We start from the raw sequence: 24560 nt of genomic DNA on the forward strand, positions 1-24560 counted from the left end.
AACTATTGGATTAATAATGATCCAACCGCTTCAAGTGGTAGCTCATAGTGGTCCCCATGAAGTAGTGCGTGTTAGGCATATGCATTCAGGTTCGATTCCATGCTTGAGATTATATTTATGATTCAACTAATACATGTGCTGGGATGTACCGCTGTCTCCAGATTTTATCATACAAGATGGGTCTCAGGTGGACCGACTCTTGAGGGGGTTTTCCATAAAATGTAGCTCATAGTGAGCTAGGGTTTGGGTCTCCGTGGCCATGCTGGTTATTTGGGCCGTAAGTGTATTAGCTAAGGCCCATGAATACATATCAAGCTCACTAAACCAAATAAAGAAGAAATATCATTTCGTGTGACACACATATTCTATCAATATCATATTACATCTACTAAATTTTAGGCATGTATAATTGTGTAATTGACTTAAAATTGTGGATTGAAGTATTTATGACCTAGTTGATTCTAACTTTATGGGTTAGGTGATGGGGCCTCGTTTGGGCCGTAAGTGTCTTAGCAAGGCCCATTAATATCAGCCTCACTAAACAATGCCTCCTTCACTGCATATTGCCATACCATGGGCCTTAATCTTGGGGGAAAGTTCGGCCCGAATCTGTATTGGATAAGTTCTACACAGCGTCACGCGAAGAGCACGTGATGGTGAGGTAGCGAAAGCATACGTGTACTCTCGCGTGTCAACTGACTGCCTTCTTATACACACACTCGTCGGTTCCATTTCATTTCTTCTCTCTACTTGTCCGCCAAGCTTCCTTCCATCTTTACTCTTTACTCTTTACTCTCACCGTGAAGTGCGAACTGCAAGTAAGAGCCATGGACGAGGAGTATGCCATGGACGATTCAAATCAGTTGCTCGAATCCGCCTCTGATTTTGCATATCAGCCTGGTAACTACCGCATATAGTTTCTTAAGCATTCGTTCTTTTCAATTTGAATCACAAACCTCACTGGCCGGGATTAATCTCTCGTTGATCGAATTGCAGGCGTGCAAAACGAAGCTTCAGTGAAGGAATTCCTTGATCGATTCCCTCTCCCTGTACTTATCAAGTAATACAGCTGAAATTGGACACCGATTTCCCTCTCTAGGGCTCTTCATTTGGATATATTATTTGTTCTGAAATTTCGAATTTTACCCTTGTTTTGCAGCGCGTTGCAGATCAATGCGGACATGCCTGGACTAGAATCTGCGTTGGTTGTTTGCCTGGAGAGGGTGTTTAAGACGAAATATGGTGCCTCCCTCATTCCGCAGTACATGGTATGTGCGCACGTTTTTGTAAAGCCAATGCATTGTGCAATGCCCGTAGTAGTTGAACCATGTTATTCTTGAATGCAGTTGAAAAATATTGTTCATGGTTTTTTGCCCTGTAGTTTGATTCAAGGACACAATATCAATATACTTTTGATATAATGCATAAATTCTTCAATTAATTGTTTTGGAGTATGAGTTCATTGTTGTTGCAACAATATGCAGTACATGGTATGTGTGTTTTTGCTTGTTGTGGAAAAATGAAGAAACATGCAATTTCTGTTATTTTTTTGTTTCCATTTTGTTGGTTCTAGAAATGCCCTTATGCTTTTCCTTTGTTTTATGCTTCTTCAGTCTTTTGTACAAGTTGGTTTTGACGCAGATTCTCAAGAAATTAGACGTTTAGCTTGCAAAACAGTAAGTTCCCTTACAACTTACTCATCTTTGTTTAACTTTCTTTATATTGATCTCGTGTAACAAAAAGTTGACTTTTCCCCGCTTTTTTCCTTTCTTTCATTTTGACACTGCCGTGTTCTCATCCTCCTTCTGCTTCTTCTTCCATATTTTGATATTTCTCAATGATCGGATAGAAGGGGTTATCCTGCTTCCCATTAGGACTAGCTCGTGTACATGGTGTTGCTCTTGTCTACTCCGGAAGTGCTTCAGAGCTGAGCTGAGCTGCGTGAGTGAAATAAAATCCATTGCGATGAGATGCTTAAGGTTACAGGGTTTCTACTAAAATAGCAATTAGATAAGAGATGAGACCAGGAAAAAAGATGAAAATTAAAATTCCTGTAGCTGTTTGAGAGTTGTGGACTGTACTTGTGAGCTAAGTGTGGTTAGAGATGTTAATTTTGGGTGATTCTGAGTTTGGGCTTTGAAGAATGGAAGTTTAGGATGTCATGCAGTGGAATTCAGAACTGCAGTTACTTTTATAAATGGGTAGCTATTGAAGCACTAAAAGAGGAAAGAACAATACGATGCATAAGACAATAGGGATGCATGTCTGGGGATGTAACCTTGTTTTTATTATGCTTTATTTGGGGGTTTTAGGGTTAAACAATTCATTGACACTTGATCTATCCAATGACAAAAGCTCATTCTTTGATGGTCGACCCAAGAAAAAAATAAATGGGCCAATCATGGTAAAAATATGTGCCATTTTTTTGGCGATGAAGTAAGTGGCAGTATTATTAGGAATCAAATGCTAAGGCTTGGCTAAGATAGTTGGATGGTTTGACTATATATGTTTGCTGTTACTGTGCAGTATTCTTCTATTAGAATGTGAATCTACTTTTGATATGGCAAAGCTCTAGTGTTTGGATCCAAACAATTCTTGTCTTGTTATGCATTACTTTAATTCTTATGTGGTGAAAATTGTACAGGTGACCTGCCTTCTGGAGAATTTGGATGACAAAAGTGTTTCTGCTGCACGTCTTATTGTTGATTATGATGTATATCCACTTTTGCTCGAATGTCTCATTAATGGGTAAGATTTTGAATTATTTGTTTGCTGTTATATTAGTCCTTAATGGTTGTCTTTGACAAGTTATATGTGCTATCTAGGTACATATGCATCCATATCTATTTAATGCCAATAAGAATTTGATGTGACGAGAAGTCAGCAAGATTTATTTCTGATACTTGACCAATCATTGACATTTACTCGGACCCTTTTTGCTGTTAAATATGTTTTCAGTATAAACATGCAGAAATTGGCTTTGATTCGAATGCTCAAGTATAGATTGCAGCTTGATTTGGCTACTGCTGGCATGTTACCTATGCATGTGCATACATGTTTGTGTCTATTCATGTGTATACAGTATAAAAAGTGGAAGGTTCTTGTGGATGCGGTGGGTGAGTGTTGTTGATCCATAAAGCAGATAACACAAACATAACGAACCGCTTGTATCAATGATAAAGAGCTCATATGAGTTCTTTACCAAAACATAAAAAAGTTAATACTAGGCCTGTAGCAGGTTTGGAAACTTGGCCTGACTCGGGGCTTATTGCGCAGATCCGAAACAATTTTTATCGGTCCTAACCAGGCCTGACCTGATAAGTTCATAATAGGGTCAGGTCTTGGGTATTATTTTTCATGATTTTCAGGTTATCGGATCAGGTAGAAAAACATATTAAAATAAAAATAGAAAATAGGCCAATAGGCCAATAGTCAATAATGCCGCAAATCAATTTTAGGGTTTTCTCTTCAATAGTTTCTGAGCTGTGAACTTCGATTTTAGGGCAAGAATATCCACATTCCACACAACCTCCCCCCCACCCCCCCCTCCCCCCCCCCCCCCCAAAAGAAAAAAATAAAATAAAATAAAATCAGCAACCACAAAAACACGTGGACGAAGTTTGGGCATAGTTTATTTAAATGTTTTCTTGACTGTGCTAAAGCGATGAAGAAGTTGCAACTGCATCAATGGAGGCAATCAAGGAGTTGGCTAGATCACCCAGTGGCATCGTAAGTATTAGCATTATTGGTTCGTTCTATGAGGTTCAATGTCCTTGATTATTTGAGATTGAGTGTATCCTATTTATTCATGGATTGGCCAATGGTAATTCTGCAAATTTTGTCATAGGATCTCGTCTTCCCTGCTAACAAGGATGTGCCTGCCCATCTTGGCAATTTGGCAGCCCGATCTTCATCATTGGTATGATAGTTGATCTTAGTAATCAATTACCTCTTCTCCAATTGGGCTTTCATTGTGTCTATATAATTGAGCAGCTTTCTAGAGAGTACAATTTTTTATTCCTGTTGAAGTTGAATTTTCCTTGTTACTCCTCATTTGCGCATTTGAAAGTGTTTTAGACATTTGAAGGGCAAAAAATGTGAGTTTTTTTTTTCAATGGCTGAGAGTGTGGTTATTTCAAAGATGCAAGAAGTGAGTACAACAAAAGAAGAAATTTAGTAACCCTTGAAAGGCAGATATGTTTATGATAATGAGTGCTCAATTGTGGATTTTTGGATAGATGGCTTTCTGTGCTTCAGCTCTGGTTTAGGGGAATCTGTTCTAATTTTTTTTATCGTATTAAATTCTCAAACATGTAATCTGGTTTGTTCTTGGGTTGCACCCCCTTGGTGCTGTTAATAAATCTTTTCTATTCAAAAAAAAGAAAGGCAGATATTTTTATGGACTTATGTCAGCTGGGTGGCATACCCTTCAATTCTTTAAGTGCTTTAGATATGCATTTTGAAAAGAGTTGAAAAAAATGAAAGGGTTATTCACAGGAATGAAAGTTAAAGAAACAACAATAGATATAGTTTAATGCCAGGATGCTTTTACCAACTTGATAGGTTCTATATGCAATGCTGATAGGATTTGAATTTCATCTCTTAACTTCACTGATGACATTATTAAAGTACTTTTGTGAAAGTGCTCTATTGAAAACCCCTCTATACTTTGGGAAAGCAAAAATATTTTATTCTGATTTAACCCACAACATAGAAAGAACAGGAACATATGTGATAGAGAAAATTTAAATATAAAACAGATTCGCATGGTCTATTAACCCCATTTTAACCAGCAGTAAATCTCTGGAACTTTGGAGGAAACGCGGTTCGTTCAAGTAGGAGGAATTACCTAACAATCTTGTGTTACAGTAAGGAGATGGATACAGTATACAATGTCTATAGCTCTACCAAAATTTTTTTGGTATGATAATGTAAATTTTTTTGAAGATGCTGTCTAGGTCAAGATTTAAGCATGTTTGACACAAATAATTGTACTCTGCATGTTTCCCAGTTTCTTTTAGCTGCACCATTGTTAAATGATCAAACATACCAGAGTTTAGTGTGGGATGATGGGAAGGGGCTGGTTGATTTTATAGCTTCTATTGTTACTATTACTTGGAAATACATCCCATATAGCGAGGTAAATTATTAACTATAGTCTTTGCCCTCCCAAGTTTCATTTTTTGCAAATCTGTTTCAGGGACGTGTCCGAGTTTTAGCTTTGATAGTGAAGCTGTTCGCTGTCTCCTTCTCCGTGGCATCAGCAATTTATAACTCAAATTTGCTTAGTTTATTGGAGGCTGAAGTCAGCAACACAAATGACACACTTGTGACTTTAAGTGTTCTGGAGCTCTTGTATGAGGTTTGTCATTAACTATCTGAGTTTCTTTTTAATAGGTCCACCTTGTCCCGTTGTTTTATTTCTCTTCTAGCTGTATGTCCGTCTGTCTGTTTGTGCCCATTTTATCCACTATTGTGCCTTCATTTCCCCCAACTTTAAACGCATGGTACCTTGGATTGGACCTATTTATTGTCTTAATTCTGAATCTTGGTATCCCATTACATGCTCGTCATTATGTTGTAACCATGCTTATGATTTCTCACATATTTCAGTGTCAAAAATTATGGCAATTTTTTGTGTATACTTGAACACAGTAGTCAAATTCGTTAGGGACACTACTTGTTGGAATCAAAATGACACTGAAGAGTTGCACAACATATGTATATTCACGTCAATTGGAATTATATTCTCTTTCTCCATGGTTTCAAGTGTGATTTCTCGTGGATTTACTATCCAAAGGCATTAGTTTAAGGGCCTCCCCCTATTGCCGCGAATAGGTCAGTTATGTTGTTTCATATCAAGAATCCACAACCTTTAATAGTTTTATTTTAGGGGCACATGCCATTGTAGAGATCTAGCAGTAGTACTGTAAAATTCCTAACTTGATGGCAGGGTGGTAAGGACCAACCACTTTAAAAACCAATGGTCCTCCTCGATAATGGGACCATATTATCTACTCTTTACTTTTCACTTTGTGTCCAGTTTTGCTGCCTGTATTACTCCTTTGTGGAAATATAATTGTTCTTGATCTGTGTGCTGAATGGTTGAAGTTGGCAGAAGTACAGCATGGTACAGAATTCTTGTCGAGGACATCTTTCATTCAACTACTTAGTTCTATAATCAGGTACTTCCTTGGGAAACAAGATTCACATCATTTCTCAAATTTCAAATCCTTGCATGGGCTAAAGTTATTGTTTGTCTTAATTATCTTTAGCAATGCATCAATAGAATCAGTTTTAAGGTCGAGAGCAATGACGATAGGTGGAAGGCTTCTGTCCAAAGAGAATGTATACATGTTCATTGATCAATCAAGTAAGACTTGTGATCCCCTTCTTGTATTCTTGAGCCAAATTGAGTTCTTGCTTATTTGTTTGAGAAACAATTGCGTTTTTGTCACCTTTCCTTGGGATTTTAACATATCAAAATTTTGATAAGGAATGGCATAGTTTTTCTTAATTATCATTCTTCCCCTTGTGTCTGGTTGATTGCATTGATAATGCATGTGTTCTTTATTGACAATGTTGTAGTACTTTCCGTTGCTGGCGCAACCAGTTAAGCTCTCATAAAGGCCTAGGAGCTCCTCTTAGACACTATGCCTGCCTAAGCCTCCTATTGTGGGTCACATGACGCCATGCTGGAATCAACAGTTACATAGTAAACAAATTTTGAAAATCTGACTCATTTTTTTGATGTTTTTGTCCTCCTAGATGAGTTGCTCTATAAAATTAATTAAAAACTGGAATTTCCTTCTTTCTTTATTTTCTCCATATTTCTGGAGTGTGCGGTAGATCCTAGAAATAGCAGTTTACTTTTTTTTTGACAAGCAAATAGCATCTGACTTATTTGTTGCTTTACGTTTCAGTGTTCATAAACCTAGTTACCAATAATGTTTCGTTGTCTATTTCCTTTGAGCCCAATCGATAGTTCTCCTGGTGGTTCAGAAATAGAATTTTTTTAAGAGAGATTTTTTTTTTCAAATGAGGTGATAATGAGGTGAGGTGATAACCCAAATCTCTTATTATTTTGTGCAAAAGCTTCTGAGAAAACCTTACTATGTTGTTCTACTGGAATTGAACATGCATGAACTCATTGAATTCTAGGGATTCTGAGTTCGAACATCAATGTAGTTCTTCTGCTTTGTTTGAAGGTTCATCTATTTTCTGAATTCAGGTGCTAAGATCATCATATCAGCAATTGATCACCGACTTGAACTACGGGAAAGTCTTGATCCAGATGAATGTGAAACTGCGCTTGAAGCGCTGGGTCAGATAGGCTCATGTAAGTATAACATGTTGTTACTTACTGGTTGCTGTGTTCGGGTTGACTTTCTATAAATGATGTGACTTTCCATTCTGGATGTATATTAAACTAACAAATCAGTTTAATAGTCCTGCAGAAATCAGTTTAATGTGTCATGACTCAGTGAAATGGCATCATATACGTACATCTTGTGCTTCTTTAGAGATTTATAGCATTAACGTTCATAAAACTCAATTTTGTAATTGGAACAAAGTGTTTTTGCCTCATTTATTTTCTTATTGTACAGTTCTCTTGGACGCTAACTTTGAGAACAGCCGAGATTATATTCAATATCAGAGATTCACCACAAGTTTCACGGGGGGCTATAGGGTTTTACATAGGCATTATAATTTCATGACTGAGAATTGAGTGTAAATATGCATTTGTATAGTCTTGTCTACTCCGACAACCCATGTCATCTGCAGGGTCAGTAGGCATATTGAGACCAGCATCCTCCACATTATTCATCTCTTCCAACCTTTTTTATCCTCTATATCAATGCTATTCTTCTCCAAACTGTTGGTGGTGGCTTTGTGGCCAATTCATTCATAGCATTGATTACTTATATTACTATTTCTGTTAGTCCAATTTTGGATATCCAACCCAACCTCATTGACCCCTTAGCATTTGGTCATGACTCAGGAAGCTTGTAGGTAAATTTTAGGATATTATTAGTGGTAGAAGCATCTTCTTAGGAAAATTTATTTATTCTCTGAAAGTTTTAACATCTCACTTGCTCTATGAGAGGATGTTATGTTAACCATTTTGGGGTAAATCTGAATCTATTTTGGGGAAGTTATCCGTCTAATACTCTAGAGAGTAGACTATTATGCACAATTTCAATAGCTGATATTTTCATGGTGCATACATCCTGCATGTCTCCTATCTTGTTCACCTTTTATAAGCAAACATGGCAAAATGGTAGAGTTGCAGGGGTGCAACTTACATATGTTCAATTCATGGAAACCGTCTCTCTATATATTATGTAGGGTAGGGTCGGCTATACCTGATCCCGCCCAGTGCGGAAGCTTTGTGCACGAGAGTTTTTTTTTAGTATAGCTACAAATGGTTTCTCAAATGATTCGTTTCATGCAGCTGCAGAATGAATTCTGTCATGTATGTTCAGTCATGTGTCTAACATTTACAGGATCAACATTATTTAGATTGCTTTTATTCCAAATAAACTGTTGTCCAGGGGTGAGTATTTCTATTGACATATTGAGATGCAAGTGCATGACTATGAAAAAAAATGCAGATAAAAATGAGAAGCAACTGCATAGGTGTGATCTGGCCTCATTAAAGATTTGAACTGCGTATGAGTATGATTAAATGTTGAGGCATTGTTCTTCAATCCTGTAAATATTTACTCATTGCCATATATATACATGTGATAAAATATTTAATTACTCCAAATGTTGAAGCTTTCAATTGTGAATTACCTTTGTGACAGTGGGCCATCCATCCAGACTTTCTGCCTGTGTTCACTTTGTCGAGAATGCTTGTGATGACTAGCTGATAGCTGATTAGTAGTTCAATATGTACAGTCGCTTTAATAAATGTGATGACAACCTCCCTTGATCCTGGCTCATGCTATAAAAGATTTGGGTGAATTTAAGAGTCGAGTCTTAACTGTTGTCCTTTTTACCTTCTGCAAAGGCAGGAGTTCACCTCTTTAGTTCTTGTGTATCCTCCAGTCATCTTGCTCTTTGCTCTTATAAGTCATGAAAAATTAATGTATCAAGTATTTTGATTTTTTTAGCAATACAAGGAGCAGCTTTACTACTTACAAGTTCGCCGCCTGCTGCAAGACATGTTGTTGATGTTGCTTTTGATCGGCGAGGAAGTGGTAAACAATTGGTGAGTCCTACATATCTTTTTGGTTTTTTAAAAAACCTTCTCAGAGATATTGATGTTGCTCTTAATCATCAAGGAAGTGTAGACCATTGTTTTTTTTTGGTAAGAAAGTGTAAACAGTTGGGTTGTACATATTTAATAACTTCTTTTTTAATACCTTTTCATTCTGCTTAATAGGATAGAATTTTATGAGCTGGTCTTTAACACAATATTCGAAGGCTATATGTTCAAGATCTTACTTCATTTTTGAGGCAGAATTCTGTCCCATATCTTTATTGGCTAAAACTATGTCTACCGTTGTTACCATTGTCAAATAGGATATTAGGTTCCTAGAAGAAAAGGAATGGACGGACTTGGTTTCAAGAAGAAAATGAATTGAAAATCTCTCTTTTATGACCATTGCTATGCCATTTTTTTTAATAGAAACTTTTGTGAAGGCACCAAGCTGGTGCAAACGAGATATTACACAGGATATAATGCAGCATGCTGTGATAGAGTCGTGCCCATACACGCTCAGCACCCAAGGCCCAACCGACACCCACCCATATGGGCCGGCTGTACCCAAGGCCTCCCAGCCCATACTAGAAAACCTTGGGTACTAAGGGAGGCCCATACCTCCCCCTATAAACAACATCTTAGCTCCCACATCTTTCGATGTGGGACAATCCTATCAATGCCCTCCCCTTCAAGACCAACGCCCACGTTGGTCGAGCACCATGGCCGACCACTCCGGCAGGCGCACCCCCGTTGGTCAAGCACCATGGCCGGCCACTCCGCAGGCACGGTCCCAAGTTGAAGGCACAACAGGATCATGCTTCGATACCATTGATAGAGTCGTGCCCATACACGCTCAGCACCCAAGGCCCAACCGACACCCACCCATATGGGCCGGCTGTACCCAAGGCCTCCCAGCCCATACTAGAAAACCTTGGGTACTAAGGGAGGCCCATACCTCCCCCTATAAACAACATCTTAGCTCCCACATCTTTCGATGTGGGACAATCCTATCATGCTGCCAATCTTGTATCTCTGAAACCATTTTTAAACGCAGGCTGCGTTGCATGCTCTTGGAAACATTTCAGGAGAAACTAGACCTACGAATATCAGAGTTCTGAATGGTGATGCCGAAGAATGCCTTCGACTGCTGATTTATGAAACCGCATCCAAAAGTTCAAAGCTGACACCATCGGTAAGAATTTCTTAGGATGAGTGAATTTGTTTTTGAATGGCACTTAGAAGTATCATTAGTAGTCTGAACATTGAAGCATCTGGTGACAAGCTTTGTGAATTGGTGTAGTATGCCGGCACTCTTCTTCATTTGCTTCATGAGATTAGTCTTTTTGAAATGTGAAGGATCATTTGAGTGCAGTTTGTGTTTCTTGGCTCAATATGGTTATATTTTGATAAATGTGAAGATGTTTTGTTTTACCAAGTTCCTGCTATGATTTGCAGGGTTTGTTTCTTTCTGTTCTTCAACAGGCCTCAGAATTTCGTCTCGCGGTGAGAATTTTGTTCCACAATTTCTGCATTTTGATTTTTCATTATTAGGCCTTGGTATTATATAAAAAAAAGGAATCTCTAGTTGAGTCTTACATCTGAAATCTGGTAATCTCATGTTTATGTATCTTTCCTTAGTTTCTTTTGATTGGCCTCCTACAAGCCATAATGTTGTGTATTGTATTCACATCATGACCAATTTTTGGGGCCTTTTTATCTCGAGTCTGTATTTTGGTTTCTGCTTCTTATCTTTGTATCACAGTTCAAAAAGGTTTTGCTGCAGAACTAGATTGTTGTTTTTCAATAGAGGGAGAATTTTAAACAGTACCCGTTGGATTTTCAATTGCTTCAAGTTCTAGTCAGAAGGTGTAGTAAACACTGCGAGTAGTCTATGCTGTGAAAATTATGAGAAATTATTGTTTGTGTTTATATTTAAGGGAACTAAAGAAACCATAGGTGCTTTTCACATTCACAGGGTTTAGATGATGGGCCTTCTGGTAGTATGTCAGTATGTTATTTACCTCCTTATGAAATTTAAAATTGTGAAAAATAAATCTATGGCATATAATATTCGCAATAAATTTGAAAATGCAAATGTAGATTCTTCTCTATGCCCTGTTCCAATAAAAAGATATTGTGCTAGTTTTCCTCTTCATAAACCTTAGCCTATGCTGGTGACTAGAACCATTAGTTATTTTTCTTGTATTATGACATGCTTTATTAATGTTGTGTTCTTCTCACTAATATCACTATTACAATTTACAAGTTCCCTGAAACTATTACTATATACAATTTCCCTTTCAAAGAATCCCTATAAGCTTCATTTGGTAGAAGTGTTGAGGGCTTGACATATGAGCTACTGTAATTCACTGAAAGATGTCCTTAATAAAGAAAAGAAGAAAGATGTCATGTCCTTTATTAAAGTAGTTTAATCATTAACTTTCCCACTTTTCTGTGAACATTTCAGTGTTATCGAATTATTACTGGATTGGTGGCTCGACCATGGTGCCTGATGGAGATATGCTCAAAACAAGAGATAATTAATATTGTGACGGACGCAACTACAGAAAGCACAAAAATAGGTGGTTCTTTTGACTCTATGTTAGTCATATTCATTCCTAGGAAAATTATTGTTGTTAATGCATTTATTATGGAATCCAGTTAATCTTTCTTAATGACTATGAATTTATTAATTGGATTGCCAATGCAGTTGCCATTATTAACTGTGTTTAAAACTGAAATGAACAGAATTGTTTCTGAAATCTCATATGTTTACCAAATTCAAAGAATTAGTTTTACTGAGTGCCCTCGGAGGGTCTGAGAAATTTTTGAAGATTAGAACCATATATGGGAAAAGAAAAGGTGGGGCATGAGTTAAATTATTTCATACAATCAGCGAGTATCATCATTTTGGCCCTTTTTCAATGCTTGAAGGTTGCTTTGAAGTTGGCGTTAGATATCAAAAAGAGAAGACGACTTGCCTATGGCTTTGTAGACCATTGGTATTTAGTCTTTGTAGAAGATGGGTGGAGGGCAAGAAGTTGGATTCAATTTCAGTATGTGTTTGGTAATTTGGGGGCCAAAAAAATCCTTTTGCTGTGTTGGTCTTCTGGGCAGGATGTTGTGCCACCTCTGTTTGATGCAGGGGTAAAGCTGGGCTTGTGCGGGTGTGTCAATTCTGTTGAAAATTACAGACTGATTTTCTTTGTGGGTGAGAATAAGTTATCCAAGTGTGCGAGCATGCTCTATTATCTCTCTCTTTAGTATGCTTTAGCCTACTGTTTCTCTATTACAGTGTTAATTATCTTTCTTGTAAATGGAAAATAAAGTTTGTGAGAAATTACAGGTATGGAGGCTAGACACAATTGCTGCAAGGCAATCCATAAGGCTTTTATGTCATCAAGCAAACTCATCAGCAATCCTGCTCTTACTGGAATTGCTTCAGAGGTTACATCTCCCTCCCTCTCTCTCTCTCTATGCAATTCCACAATGAATATATGCTGATATTCAGGGCTCTATGTGGACATGTTTTGTAAATAATTCAGACAAAATTTTCAGTCTAGAAATCTTAGGAGACGTCCTTGACACCCTTTTTTCCCTGTATATAAGAGTGCGTGTTTTCGGGTGCAGTTGCAGGAAGCTGTTAATAGAGGTCCATATGCTGGAAGAAGACATATGGAAGCACAACCTGTTGTAATGACAGCCGAGAGATTCTAATTTCCAACTTGATCTAGGGCGGCAATGTCCTGAGCCAGTTTTGATGGATGCTTTTTAACGAGCCATGTGGTATATACTATTTGATAGTAATGACTTGGCTAACTAGGCCATTTAAGAGTAGAAGCCACCCATTACATAACTTGTTAAAATGCGATTTGTAGTCGTTCCTTTCTCGCTTGCCTCATATTTCTAGAAGTTGAAGGTGCTCATGAGCAGTGTTGTGGAGTTAAATTTTAATTGTTCCTTTGTCGCTTGCCTCATATTTCTACAAGTTGAAGGTGCTCATGAGATGCGTTTTGTGTTATGTGGAGTTTTAAATGGAAGACTCGATGACTTCTGACAATTGCACTTGCAACCTTTATATACATCATTGTTGAATATATGCCAGTTTCCAGCGGCAGCTGTACCTTCGAGCATGGTGGCTTAAGATGGTTGTGGAAATTTCACTTTCTTTTTTTTGTTCTTCCTGTCATGTTTGCCTGAACAATCTATTCCTGCACATCCCCGCATCTTGGCATATAGTCTAGGGGTGCTGGATCACTTGGATCGTGTGAGCTGCTTATTTGAGTTGGGTGGTTCCTTCAAGTGTCATTACTCTTCAATATGGCAATGGACTTGGCTGTTTTGTTGTCTGTTCTTACTAAGTTTTTTTTTTTAGAAGGTCACAAGTCCATAAGATGAGATATGTTCATGTACTCAATTCATGGGTAAGTGAAATGGAGGATTAAACAACAATAGTGTTAGGTAGTCACTATATAATCCATTAAACGAAATTTTAAAACGTTTTAACCCTCAAAATATATGTTATATTTTTTTAAAAAAATTACATATTTAAAATTAAAGCATAAAACTTTTTCTATTAAGATCTATTTTTGATGTGTACTTTCTAATAAGATTAATAAGATTTATTGTTGATGAGTTTTATCGGATAAATCTTAATTCTATCATTTTTTTCAATAGAATTTCAAAAATAATGAATTCAAAACTAAAACAATGAATTTTACATTGTGCTTTAGCAAACAATGAAATTTATATTAAAACAATAAATTTTGAACAATGAATTCTAAGATAAAAAAATGAATAAAATTATTCCATAGATTAAATCAATGGAATAAATTTGTTAAGCTCTCATAAACTACCAAACTGATGGAGATGTCATTATTGATTAAACAAAGACACTCGTACCACCAAATGCGAGATAAGATGCTCATGTATCAACTCATGGGTAAGTGAAATGGAGGCATTAAACAAAGGCACTCGTACCACCAAATGCGTGGATTACAACTTAAAATATGAGAAAGACAATGCAATGCATAACAAAATCTTATTAAATTTACATTTTATATATTCTATTTAAAAAACTCTAAGGCTTGTCGAATTATGGGTTAACTTCCAATATTTTTTAATTCACAAAATTATATTATCCGCGAATAATATGCAAGTATAAACCTTGGATATAAAAAAGACGACAATTGAATCATAAACAAGTGATATAACAATAAATATTGCGAGCTAAGAGATTTCACAAGCACGCAGGATGCATCCAGTCTGATAATATATTAAATAAAACAGAACCATCGTTTGTTAGTGAATTAAAATGAAATTAAGGAAATGCAATGCTTCAAACAATACTGGGAAACAAAAAGCAATGCAGAGGAAAATGAGGACTACTCATCATCATCATCATCATAGACCAATCTCCTTGACATGAGCTGTCTTGAGCCAGTCCCCAGCCTTTCAAGCCATTGAGGTAAGTAAGCTCACCAGCTGTGGTAATTTATGAAGTCCAAAGACTGAAGGCTCAACTTGATGTCTTTGATGTCATTGTAATCCATCAAATTAAACTGATCACAGTCCTTCATCACCAGAGTGCCCATCCAATTAAGTATTCGAATTTGTGTGGCATGGACATCGAACTTTCACAGTTCTGCAAGCATGTAAGATGTTGCATTCCACCAAATAAAACCTCAAGGTTGGCACAATCTTCAAAAGACAAAAATCAAAGAGATCTCTAGGATTGTGCTATTCCAAACATCAATCTTTAGCTACACCTCAAAACAAGTTCCTGCAAATTCCAACATGAACCAGGACAAGTAAACACTCATACCCAGAAAATACAGAGAAACATAACCATTGCCCACAACAAAGAGTTTACACAATGAGACATCACAACATGAATACACACCAGATAAGCTTCAATAATAGACAACCTTTTATATATATATATATAAAGCATTGTGTTTTCTATGGAATATATAGTGTAAACCTTGTCAGTAGAGTCCACTTACAGAAAAAAGTTAGACAAACATAATAATTTACAGTGCTGGGAAAAGTATGGAGGTAAATTTTTGTTACCTAATCCGCAGATAAAGTCTCTGACTCATCTTCATCAAGATCAATCTCCGTGACATGAGCTATCTTGTTCCAGTCCTCACCTCCCTTTTTGTATCTTTCACAAAGCGCTGGACATTCTCTAATCCTCAATACTTTTAAGGCAATAAGACGATGCATCCCTTCAGGTAGTGACAACATCTCTGGACATGCTTCAATCTCAATCTTTCTAAGAGAGCTAAAATTTTGTAGCCAGTCAGGTAATGATGAAAAGTTTTCACAACTATCTATGGAGAGGCAATGTAGAGTGTTGGAAGACTTTTGAAGCCATTGAGGTAAGGTCACTAGCTTTGGTAAATCGCCAAGCATCAAAGTTCGAAGGCTTAACTCAATGTCTTGAATATCATCTTCTTCCATCAAATTAAGCTGTTCACAGTCCTGTATCATTAGAGTCTCCAATGCAGTTAAATATTTCAGGTTGTGCGCCAAGGAAATCAAACTGTCACAGCTCCAAATGTTCAAGAAACTCAAGGATCTGAGATTTTTCATTTCTTCAGGCAAATATTCAAGATTGGTGCAATCTCCAATAGACAAAAACCGAAGAGATGTTAAGCACCCTATTCCATCCTCTGGTAAGCGCTTCTGTGTTATTGTCATCTCCAGAAATCTCAATTTAACCAGGTTCCTTATGTCTTTCGGCAACTCTTCAAGCGCTGAACATCTACCAAGTGATAAAGAATGCAAATTATGGAGCTTGCATATGGAATCAGGCAATCTCTTGATTCTATGATTTTGAGATAAGTTAAGACCTCTCAAATGCTTCAGAGCACCAATGGAATTAGGTAATAACTCAAAAGAAGACCGTCTTAAATCGAACATCCTTAAATAATTACATGTAGAGATGCATGTATTAACAAAGGATTCACTAGCAGAGCCTTGGGCTTCAAATGGAAAAATTATTGTCCGCAAACTGTTTGCTTCTTGAAGAGAATTAGGAACCTCTTGGTCAAGTACAGTCCTGTCAAAGATTGAGAGATGTCGAATCCCCTCAGATATGTTCTTGCTACGAACATTCACAACAAAGCAATCACTTTGTGCCACTGACAATGCAAGATCATGAACTAAATCATGCATTGTAAATGCCAAAAAGTCACCATATTCTTCAAATTCCTGAAAGAATGATCTAGAATACAACGCCTTCATGTATTGCAGTGCAACATCTTCAATATCTTGGTGTTCATTTGAGGACTGAAGGAGCCCATGTGCCATCCAAACCTGAGTTAATGCAACACTGTTGAAGCTATAATCCTTTGGATAGATGGAACAAATAGCAAAACATGGTTTCAAGTGAGATGGCATTTGTTCATAACTTAACCTCAACTCAGGTAAAATGTCATTTTCCTTCTGCTCCAACTTCCATATCTCGTTATCTCGTATGAATCTCCAATAACGATCATCGGTGTATAAATATAGGAGGGTCCCCAATGTCCTCACGGCCAAAGGAAGCCCACTACATTTCTTCACAATGCCATCCCCTATTTCCATTAGATGGGGATAACATTCTTCTTCTCCTTCTTTAAAAACCCATTTCTTAAACAAAGATAAGGAATCTCCATGGGAAAGACCGTTCAAGTTGTATGCCGAAACAGTGCCAACAGTTGTTGCAACGGAGGTACTACGTGTAGTGACAACAACTTTACTTCCAGAGGCACCTCCCTCTAATAAATCCATAAGTTCAACCCATTTACAGCGATCATCACTCCACACATCATCCAAAACAAGTAAGAATCTCTTAGAATTCAACTTTTCGTAAATCAAAGTTTGCAGTTGGTCAGGATCCAAGTCACCACGGTTTTGATGAGTTAACGACTTGATCATGTGTACCATGATTTGTTTCTTTTCAAATTCATCAGATACACACACCCAAATCTTAAGATCGAAATACTCATCTGCTCTGACATCATTATATAGCATTTTAGAAAGTGTTGTCTTCCCCATACCCCTCCTATTCCAACTATAGGAATCACAGACACAGTGCCACTGCCACTCACATTTGGATCTAACAGAAACTTCATGATTATATTGTTATCCGCATCTCTTCCAATGACATTCGATGTACGCAGCAGAGAGTCAGTTATCTCCCTCTGTCTGCGAGCCACTATTTGATAATCAACTAGCTCAGTAAGATGGAATTTTGACTTCAGATCTGCAAACTCATCTAGCCTCTCCATAACTCCCTTTATTTTATGACCCATTTTGAAACGGAATGCAAGTGGATTTGAGCTTGAAAAGAACCGGCGTACCTTTATTTTGGGACTGCCATAGCGTTTCACCACTTTTCTTCGCAAGCCTTCATATTCCAGCTCATCCAGCACATCCTCAGCATCATAACAGAGATGCTTAAGCCTTCCAAGCCAAAGCCTCAGCTCGTGGTTCTTTGCTTGCTTTTGCTCTGCATCTAATAGCACAGTTTTTATGGTGGTCAGATTCTCCTCCATCTTCTTCAGGTCACTCTCAAGACCCCAAGCCAGACAAACTTCTTGCAGTGCAAGGGAGGCTATCTTCCCCAGAACTTTTTCTGCAATGCTGAACAAAAATGTGTCAGCCATTTTTATTTTTGCTAGAGAAATTATGGGAACACAGAAGCTGATCTGAGAGAGGGTTCTGGTTCTACAAAATTTTCTGTCTTTCAATTTTAAACTACAAAGTTAGCGAAAGACGAGTTGCAAATAAAATATAACCACGTTGCACATAAAATATAACCAAGTTGCACAAAATTTTCCAAGTGCATGTGACCAAGTTGCTACTGCTCAACGCGAACTTGTACATAATATTCATTTTTTTAAGTGTCGTCAGCCACCACTTGGTGGGGGGGGTGTATAGATATACAAGTAGTGGCTGACGAGTTGCTATATATATACATTTTTATAAGTGCATAAGACCAAGTTGACATTCTATTTAGGCAAGTAAATCGAAATATTGTTTAAGGTGCCAGCACTAGTGTTGATGTGCAGCTATCAGAACTAAAATATTTCTATAATAATGTGAAAATAAAAACTTCTATTCTTGAATGCTAGCAAACCGCTAAATGATACTGTTTTAAAAAATTACATGTGTTAAAAAAAATGCAAGTATTGTTGAGTTGAAGTCTATCTTAATTGGGAGAGTAGTTTCGTAAAGTCACTCAAAGATATAAATAGATGTCGTGGTTTATGTCTTTTGTAACCTAGTCATTTATTTTTCTCACTTCTTAATGTCCACCAAGTTTACTTTACAGAAGATCGTTGCTCTTTCGATTACATAAGCTGAGTATGTAATCGTGTCTAAATCTGCAAAAGCGTTAGCCTGGTTGCACAGTTTCTTTAAAGAGTTTGGGTATGACTGAGAAGTGAGAAGAAGGGCATTCTCTATAGTGATGATGAGAGTACCATATTCCTTGCCAAGAATCCGGCGTTTTATTCAAGGACGAAACACATTCAGATTAGGTACCATGTTATTTGGCATATACTTGATGAGGGACAATTAATGCTTGAGAAGATAAATGATTGTGAGAATCTCATTGATATGTTGACCCAGAGTGGCACAACCAATAAGCTGAAGTTGTGCACAACTTCAGTTGGCCTTCTAAGATGAGGAGGTCGTAAAAGTTGAAGAGTGGCTGCTTGCCAATCTTCAAGTGGAAGAATTGTTGAGTTGAATTTTGTCTTAATTGGGAAGGCAATTTCGTAAAGTCGTTCAGGGATATAAATAGATGTTGTGTTTTAGTCTTTTAGGTCTTTTGTAACATAATCTCATATTATTTCTCTCTTATTCACGGTTATCAAGTCATAGAGATTCCCATTGTACTTTAATTCTCCCAGAAAATAGTGAAATCTCCAGCTCTGTAGCCATAGGTACATTGCCCAACAACATAAATTTTGTCCTTTAATTTTTGCGCTCTTAATTCTGTTGTTTTTATCGTTCTAACCATAACAAACATATGCCTGCTGATACCATTCACATTCATTCTTAGCTACAAATTGTTTATCGGACTATGTGCAGATAACAGTAGTGATCATAACTGAGAAAGAGATTGAGTTGGACCAGAAAATAGTCACCAGCCAATTCTTCTCAAGCAGCTAATTGATCTTCTTGATTTTTGTCTGGTTTTTTTTATCCTTTATCTCCAACAAAATCTTCTTGACTTCTATCTGCAAGAAAGAAAAATGGGTTATCCTCGACCAATTTGACAAGCTCACTGACGAAAACTACATCATAACATAGTCAATTACATTGCACATTCAGACATATCTCCAGAAACATATGGAACCAGTGTCCCAATAAAACAGATTGGATCTTTCAAGTTCCAATCATCCAAAGTTTTACCATTAACTCATGCTCAGTTATACCTCAAGGAAGAAGGAACTATTAACTAGCTCTCATCTTCTTTTTCCCTTTATGCATAGGTCCTAAGGACTTATCACTCAGGCTTGCAAACTTGTTTTGTTCACCTTTTTCCTCATTCAATTCAGTGTTCATGGCATTCACCAGCAACTCAGTCCTTGGCTCTGGTATCATATCCTTTGTTGTCATCTCCCTGAAAAAAGATAGAGCATCCTCATTCCTTCCTTTGTCATAAAGTCCATGAATCAAATGGTATAAGATCGCCCATCTGGTCCAAACCCCTTCTTCTCCATCTCATCCCAAGTATGTTGTACTCTTTCTTGATAATCCCAGTCCATAAACAATTTCAAGATCAAATTGTACGTATCAGTAGTCATAGTACATCCATTTCTCTACATCCTCACCAAAACTACAGGAACTTCTTCTAGTTTCCTCAAGGACTTGAGCAAAAAGTAGAAAGTAATATCATTGGGTAAGCAACTACCACCCTTCTCTTCCATTTCATCCAAAAACTCGTATACCTTTTCCATCCGTCTAATTTTGCACATATGCTTGATGAGTGAATTGTAAGTCACTACATTCGGGGGAGGACCTGTCTCATTCATTTGTTGGAAAACTTCCAATTCCTCGGGAATCCTCTTCTTGAAGCAAAGTGCATCAATGACACAGTTGCATATCACCACATCAGGTTTGTAACCCTTCTCCCACATTCCTCAAAACAAAACTCTCTTCGCTTAGAGTAGAACAACGTCTCTGCGACTTCAACATGCTTATACCTACATAAACACATCAAGAGCTTCTGAAATGCAACCAAATCATGCTCAAGCCCAAAGTCTTTCCTCCTATGAAAAACATTAATTGCCTCCTCTACTTTATGCGCAGCTGCATACCTATTCACCAAAATCCGATATGTCTCCTCATCTACTAGATTCTCTCTTTCAGACATTTCATCGAACACCTGGGTCATCTCATCAAAACGCCTCATTTTCCCAAGAACGTCAATAATCTCGTTATAAACACTAGACGTAAGGATGTCTCTGTCTCCTCTACGTACCCAATTGAAGAATGCGTAAGCAGGTTTCCAATCAGACCGGTGCCTTTTTAGCACATTCAAAACCAAATCCTCCGTCAATGCAAGACCACACTGATCAAGTGCTCGCTCAATCTCCACTTTAGTGCTGTTACTTTTACTCCTTAAGACGTTTTGGATTGTATTAACAAGTTCTCCATCTGGGTCTTGCTGGGTTTGAGTCAGTGATCGAAGATCTGAATGAACAAAACGAAAAGCCTCCGTCTTTCCAAAGAAATGGAATTTGGGGTAAATTCCAACCTCATTGACCCCTTAGCATTTGGTCATGACTCAGGAAGCTTGTAGGTAAATTTTAGGATATCATTAGTGGTAGAAGCATCTTCTTAGGAAAATTTATTTATTCTCTGAAAGTTTTAACATCTCACTTGCTCTATGAGAGGATGTTATGTTAACCATTTTGGGGTAAATCTGAATCTGTTTTGTTCACATTTATAAGCAAACATGACACAATGGTAGAGTTGCAGGGGTGCAACTTAGATGCCATATGTTCAATTCATGGAAACCGTCTCTCTATATATTATGTGGGGTAAGATCTGTTATACCTGATCCCGCTCAGTGCGAAAGCTTTGTGCACGGGAGTTTTTTTTTAGTATAGCTACAAATGGTTTCTCAAATGATTCGTTTCATGCAGCTGCTGAATTAATTCTGTCATGTATGTTCAGTCATGTATCTAACATTTGCAGGATCAACATTATTTAGATTGCTCTTATTCCAAATAAACTGTTGTGCAGGGGTGAGTATTTCTATTGACATATTGAGATGCAAGTGCATGACTATGAAAAAAAAATGCAGATAAAAATGAGAAGCAACTGCATAGGTGTGATCTGGCCTCATTAAAGATTTGAACTGCGTATGAGTATGATTAAATGTTGAGGCATTGTTCTTCAATCCTGTAAATATTTACTCATTTTCCATATATATTGATGTGATAAAATATTTAATTACTCCAAATGTTGAAGCTTTCAATTGTGAATTACCTTTGTGAGAGTGGGCCATCCATCCAGAGTTTCCGCCTGTGTTCACTTTGTCAATGCTTGTGATGACTAGCTGATAGCTGATTAGTAGTTCAAAATGTACAGTCGCTTTAATAAATGTGTTGACAACCTCCCTTGATCCTGGCTCATGCTATAAAAGATTTGGGTGAATTTAAGAGTCGAGTCTTAACTGTTGTCCTTTTTACCATCTGCAAAGGCAGGAGTTCACCTCTTTAGTTCTCATGTATCCTCCAGTCATCTTGCTCTTTGCTCTTATAAGTCATGAAAAATTAATGTATCAAGTATTTTGATGTTTTTTAGCAATACAAGAAGCAGCTTTACTACTTACAAGTTCACCGCTTGCTGCAAGACATGTTGTTGATGTTGCTTTTGATCGGCGAGGAAGTGGTAAACAATTGGTGAGTCCTGCATATCTTTTTGGTTTTTTAAAAAACCTTCTCAGAGATGTTGATGTTGCTCTTAATCATCAAGGAAGTGTAAACCGTTGTTTTTTTGGTAAGAAAGTGTATACAGTTGGGTTGTACATATCTAATATCTTCTTTTTTAATACTTTTTCATTCTGCTTAAGAGGATAGAATTTTATGAACTGGTCTTTAACACAATATTCCAAGGCTATATGTTCAAGATCTTACTTCATTTTTGAGGCAGAATTCTGTCCCATATCTTTATTGACTAAAACTATGTCTACCGTTGTTACCGTTGTCAATAGGATATTAGGTTCCTAGAAGAAAAGGAATGGAAGGACTTGGTTTCAAGAAGAAAATGAATTAAAAATATATCTCTTTTATGACCATTGCTATGTCATTTTTTTTGAATAGAAAACTTTTATCAAGGCACCAAGCTGGTGCAAACAGGATATTACATAGGATATAATGCAGCGTGCTGCCAATCTTGTATCTCTGAAACCGTTTTTAAACGCAGGCCGCATTGCATGCTCTTGGAAACATTTCAGGAGAAACAAGACCTACGAATATCAGAGTTCTGAATGGTGATGCCGAAGAATGCCTTCGACTGCTGATATATGAAACCGCATCCAGAAGTTCAAAGCTGACACCATCGGTAAGAATTTCTTAGGATGAGTGAATTTGTTTTTGAACGGCACTTAGAAGTATCATTAGTAGTATGAACATTGAAGCATCTGGTAACAAACTTTGTGAATTGGTGTTCTATGCCGGCACTCCTCTTCATTTGCTTCATGAGATTAGTCTTTTTGAAACGTGAAGGATCATTTGAGTGCAGTTTGTGTTTCTTGGCTCAATATGGTTATATTTTGATAAATGTGAAAATGTTTCGTTTTACCAAGTTCCTGCTATCATTTGCAGGGTTTGTTTCTTTCTGTTCTTCAACAGGCCTCAGAATTTCATCTCGCGGTGAGAATTTTGTTCCACAATTTCTGCATTTTGATTTTTCATTATTAGGCCTTGGTATTATATAAAAAAAAGAAAAAAAAAAAAAGGAATCTCTAGTTGAGTCTTACATCTGAAATCTGGTAATCTCACATTTATGTATCTTTCGTTAGTTTCTTTTGATTGACCTCCTACAAGCCATAATGTTGTGTATTGTATTCACATCATGACCAATTTTTGGGGCCTTTTTGTTACAGTAGAGACTTAGTTTAGTTATGTTACTTTTGTAATGTTGACTTCTTGTTAAGTTGTTGACTAGTCTAGTTAGAGACTTTTGCCTTGTTTTTATGGTTTATATTTTTATAATATGTGGCTAAGCTTGTGCCAAGTTAGCTTGTTCTAGAAAGTTGTTTTGTAGCTGTGTACTTTGGCTGTGTTAGCTTGGTACAAAAGTTGAAAAATGTCTCTGTAAGAATAGTTCAGAGAATAGAAGTTACAATCTTGCAGAACTTTATACTCACTCTTTGTCTTCTCCTGGTTGTATTGTTTTACGTTGTTGAGTTGTGTTCAGCTAGCTGCTGACTTTAGAGTTTTATATACTGTGTTGGTTGATCTGGCTTGTGAGCTACAGCCTTGTAAAGGTGCAGTTCGGGAAGTTCCAGTGCTATACACAGAGTTTCAGACTTACAATTGGTATCGAAGCTTGCTTCTTAGTGGACCTGTGAGAAGATCGGAGGAGATTAGGTGTTTGGAAATCTCTATATGTCAGGTATGTCTTCAGGCAGGGTATCTCTTCCTCCACCTCCTGTTTTTGCTGGGGAAAATTATGATTATTGGGCTGTGAAGCTTAAGTTTTATCTTATGGCTCATGATCTTTGGAGGGTGATTGAAGATGGCTATGATGAAGCTCCTCTTGCAGAAAGTACTACTTTTTCATCTTTAACATCTTCACCATACAACCTCATTTGATTTATAATTTCCACCAACTTGTTTGAATACTCCTTTATTGAATCACTCTCCTTCATTTTTAACATCTCAAACTCCCTTTTCAAGGTCAACAATCTCTGCTGTCTTACCCTCACACTGCCCTGAAACTCTTCCTGTAACTTGTCCCAGGCAGCCTTGGCTGTTGTAGCGCCAACAAGCCTTGGAAAGACTGTTTCATCCACAGCTGAGTGAATGATAGTGAGGGCTTGATAATTTTTTGTATATGCTTCAGTATGGGTTTTGATTTGCTGCAAAGTAATCGGAGGAGATTAGGTGTTTGGAAATCTCTATATGTCAGGTATGTCTTCAGGCAGGGTATCTCTTCCTCCACCTCCTGTTTTTGCTGGGGAAAATTATGATTATTGGGCTGTGAAGCTTAAGTTTTATCTTATGGCTCATGATCTTTGGAGGGTGATTGAAGATGGCTATGATGAAGCTCCTCTTGCAGAAAGTGCTACTTTGCAGCAAATCAAAACCCATACTGAAGCATATACAAAAAA

The 24560-nt window shown here is 37.3% G+C and overlaps 2 protein-coding genes and 1 pseudogene across 2 annotated transcripts; 1 reads left to right on the top strand and 2 right to left on the bottom strand.

Annotated features, from left to right (window-relative positions):
• The first annotated feature begins 728 nt into the window (after window positions 1–728).
• LOC119987665 lies at window positions 729–13322 on the top strand. The gene is made up of 17 exons (XM_038832581.1): window positions 729–900; window positions 997–1060; window positions 1160–1268; window positions 1614–1676; window positions 2645–2748; window positions 3663–3729; window positions 3848–3919; window positions 5201–5362; window positions 6112–6185; window positions 6276–6373; window positions 7232–7339; window positions 9120–9217; window positions 10266–10403; window positions 10667–10714; window positions 11679–11793; window positions 12558–12658; window positions 12842–13322. The coding sequence occupies exons 1-17, from the start codon at window positions 828–830 to the stop codon at window positions 12926–12928; spliced, it is 1581 nt and encodes a 526-aa protein (XP_038688509.1). The 5' UTR covers window positions 729–827; the 3' UTR covers window positions 12929–13322.
• Window positions 13323–14386: 1064 nt separating this feature from the next.
• On the bottom strand, window positions 14387–17196 carry LOC119987664 (putative disease resistance protein RGA3). The gene is made up of 2 exons (XM_038832580.1): window positions 15284–17196; window positions 14387–14993 (listed from the first exon to the last, which is right to left on the bottom strand). Exon 1 carries the CDS (start codon window positions 17144–17146, stop codon window positions 15284–15286), a length of 1863 nt encoding a protein of 620 aa, XP_038688508.1. The 5' UTR covers window positions 17147–17196; the 3' UTR covers window positions 14387–14993.
• A 2055-nt stretch (window positions 17197–19251) lies between these two features.
• On the bottom strand, window positions 19252–21728 carry LOC119987719 (annotated as a pseudogene).
• Between the last annotated feature and the right edge of the window lie 2832 nt (window positions 21729–24560).

This window comes from Tripterygium wilfordii, chromosome 21 (assembly GCF_013401445.1).
Source record: "Tripterygium wilfordii isolate XIE 37 chromosome 21, ASM1340144v1, whole genome shotgun sequence".
NCBI classification, from domain to species: domain Eukaryota; kingdom Viridiplantae; phylum Streptophyta; class Magnoliopsida; order Celastrales; family Celastraceae; genus Tripterygium; species Tripterygium wilfordii.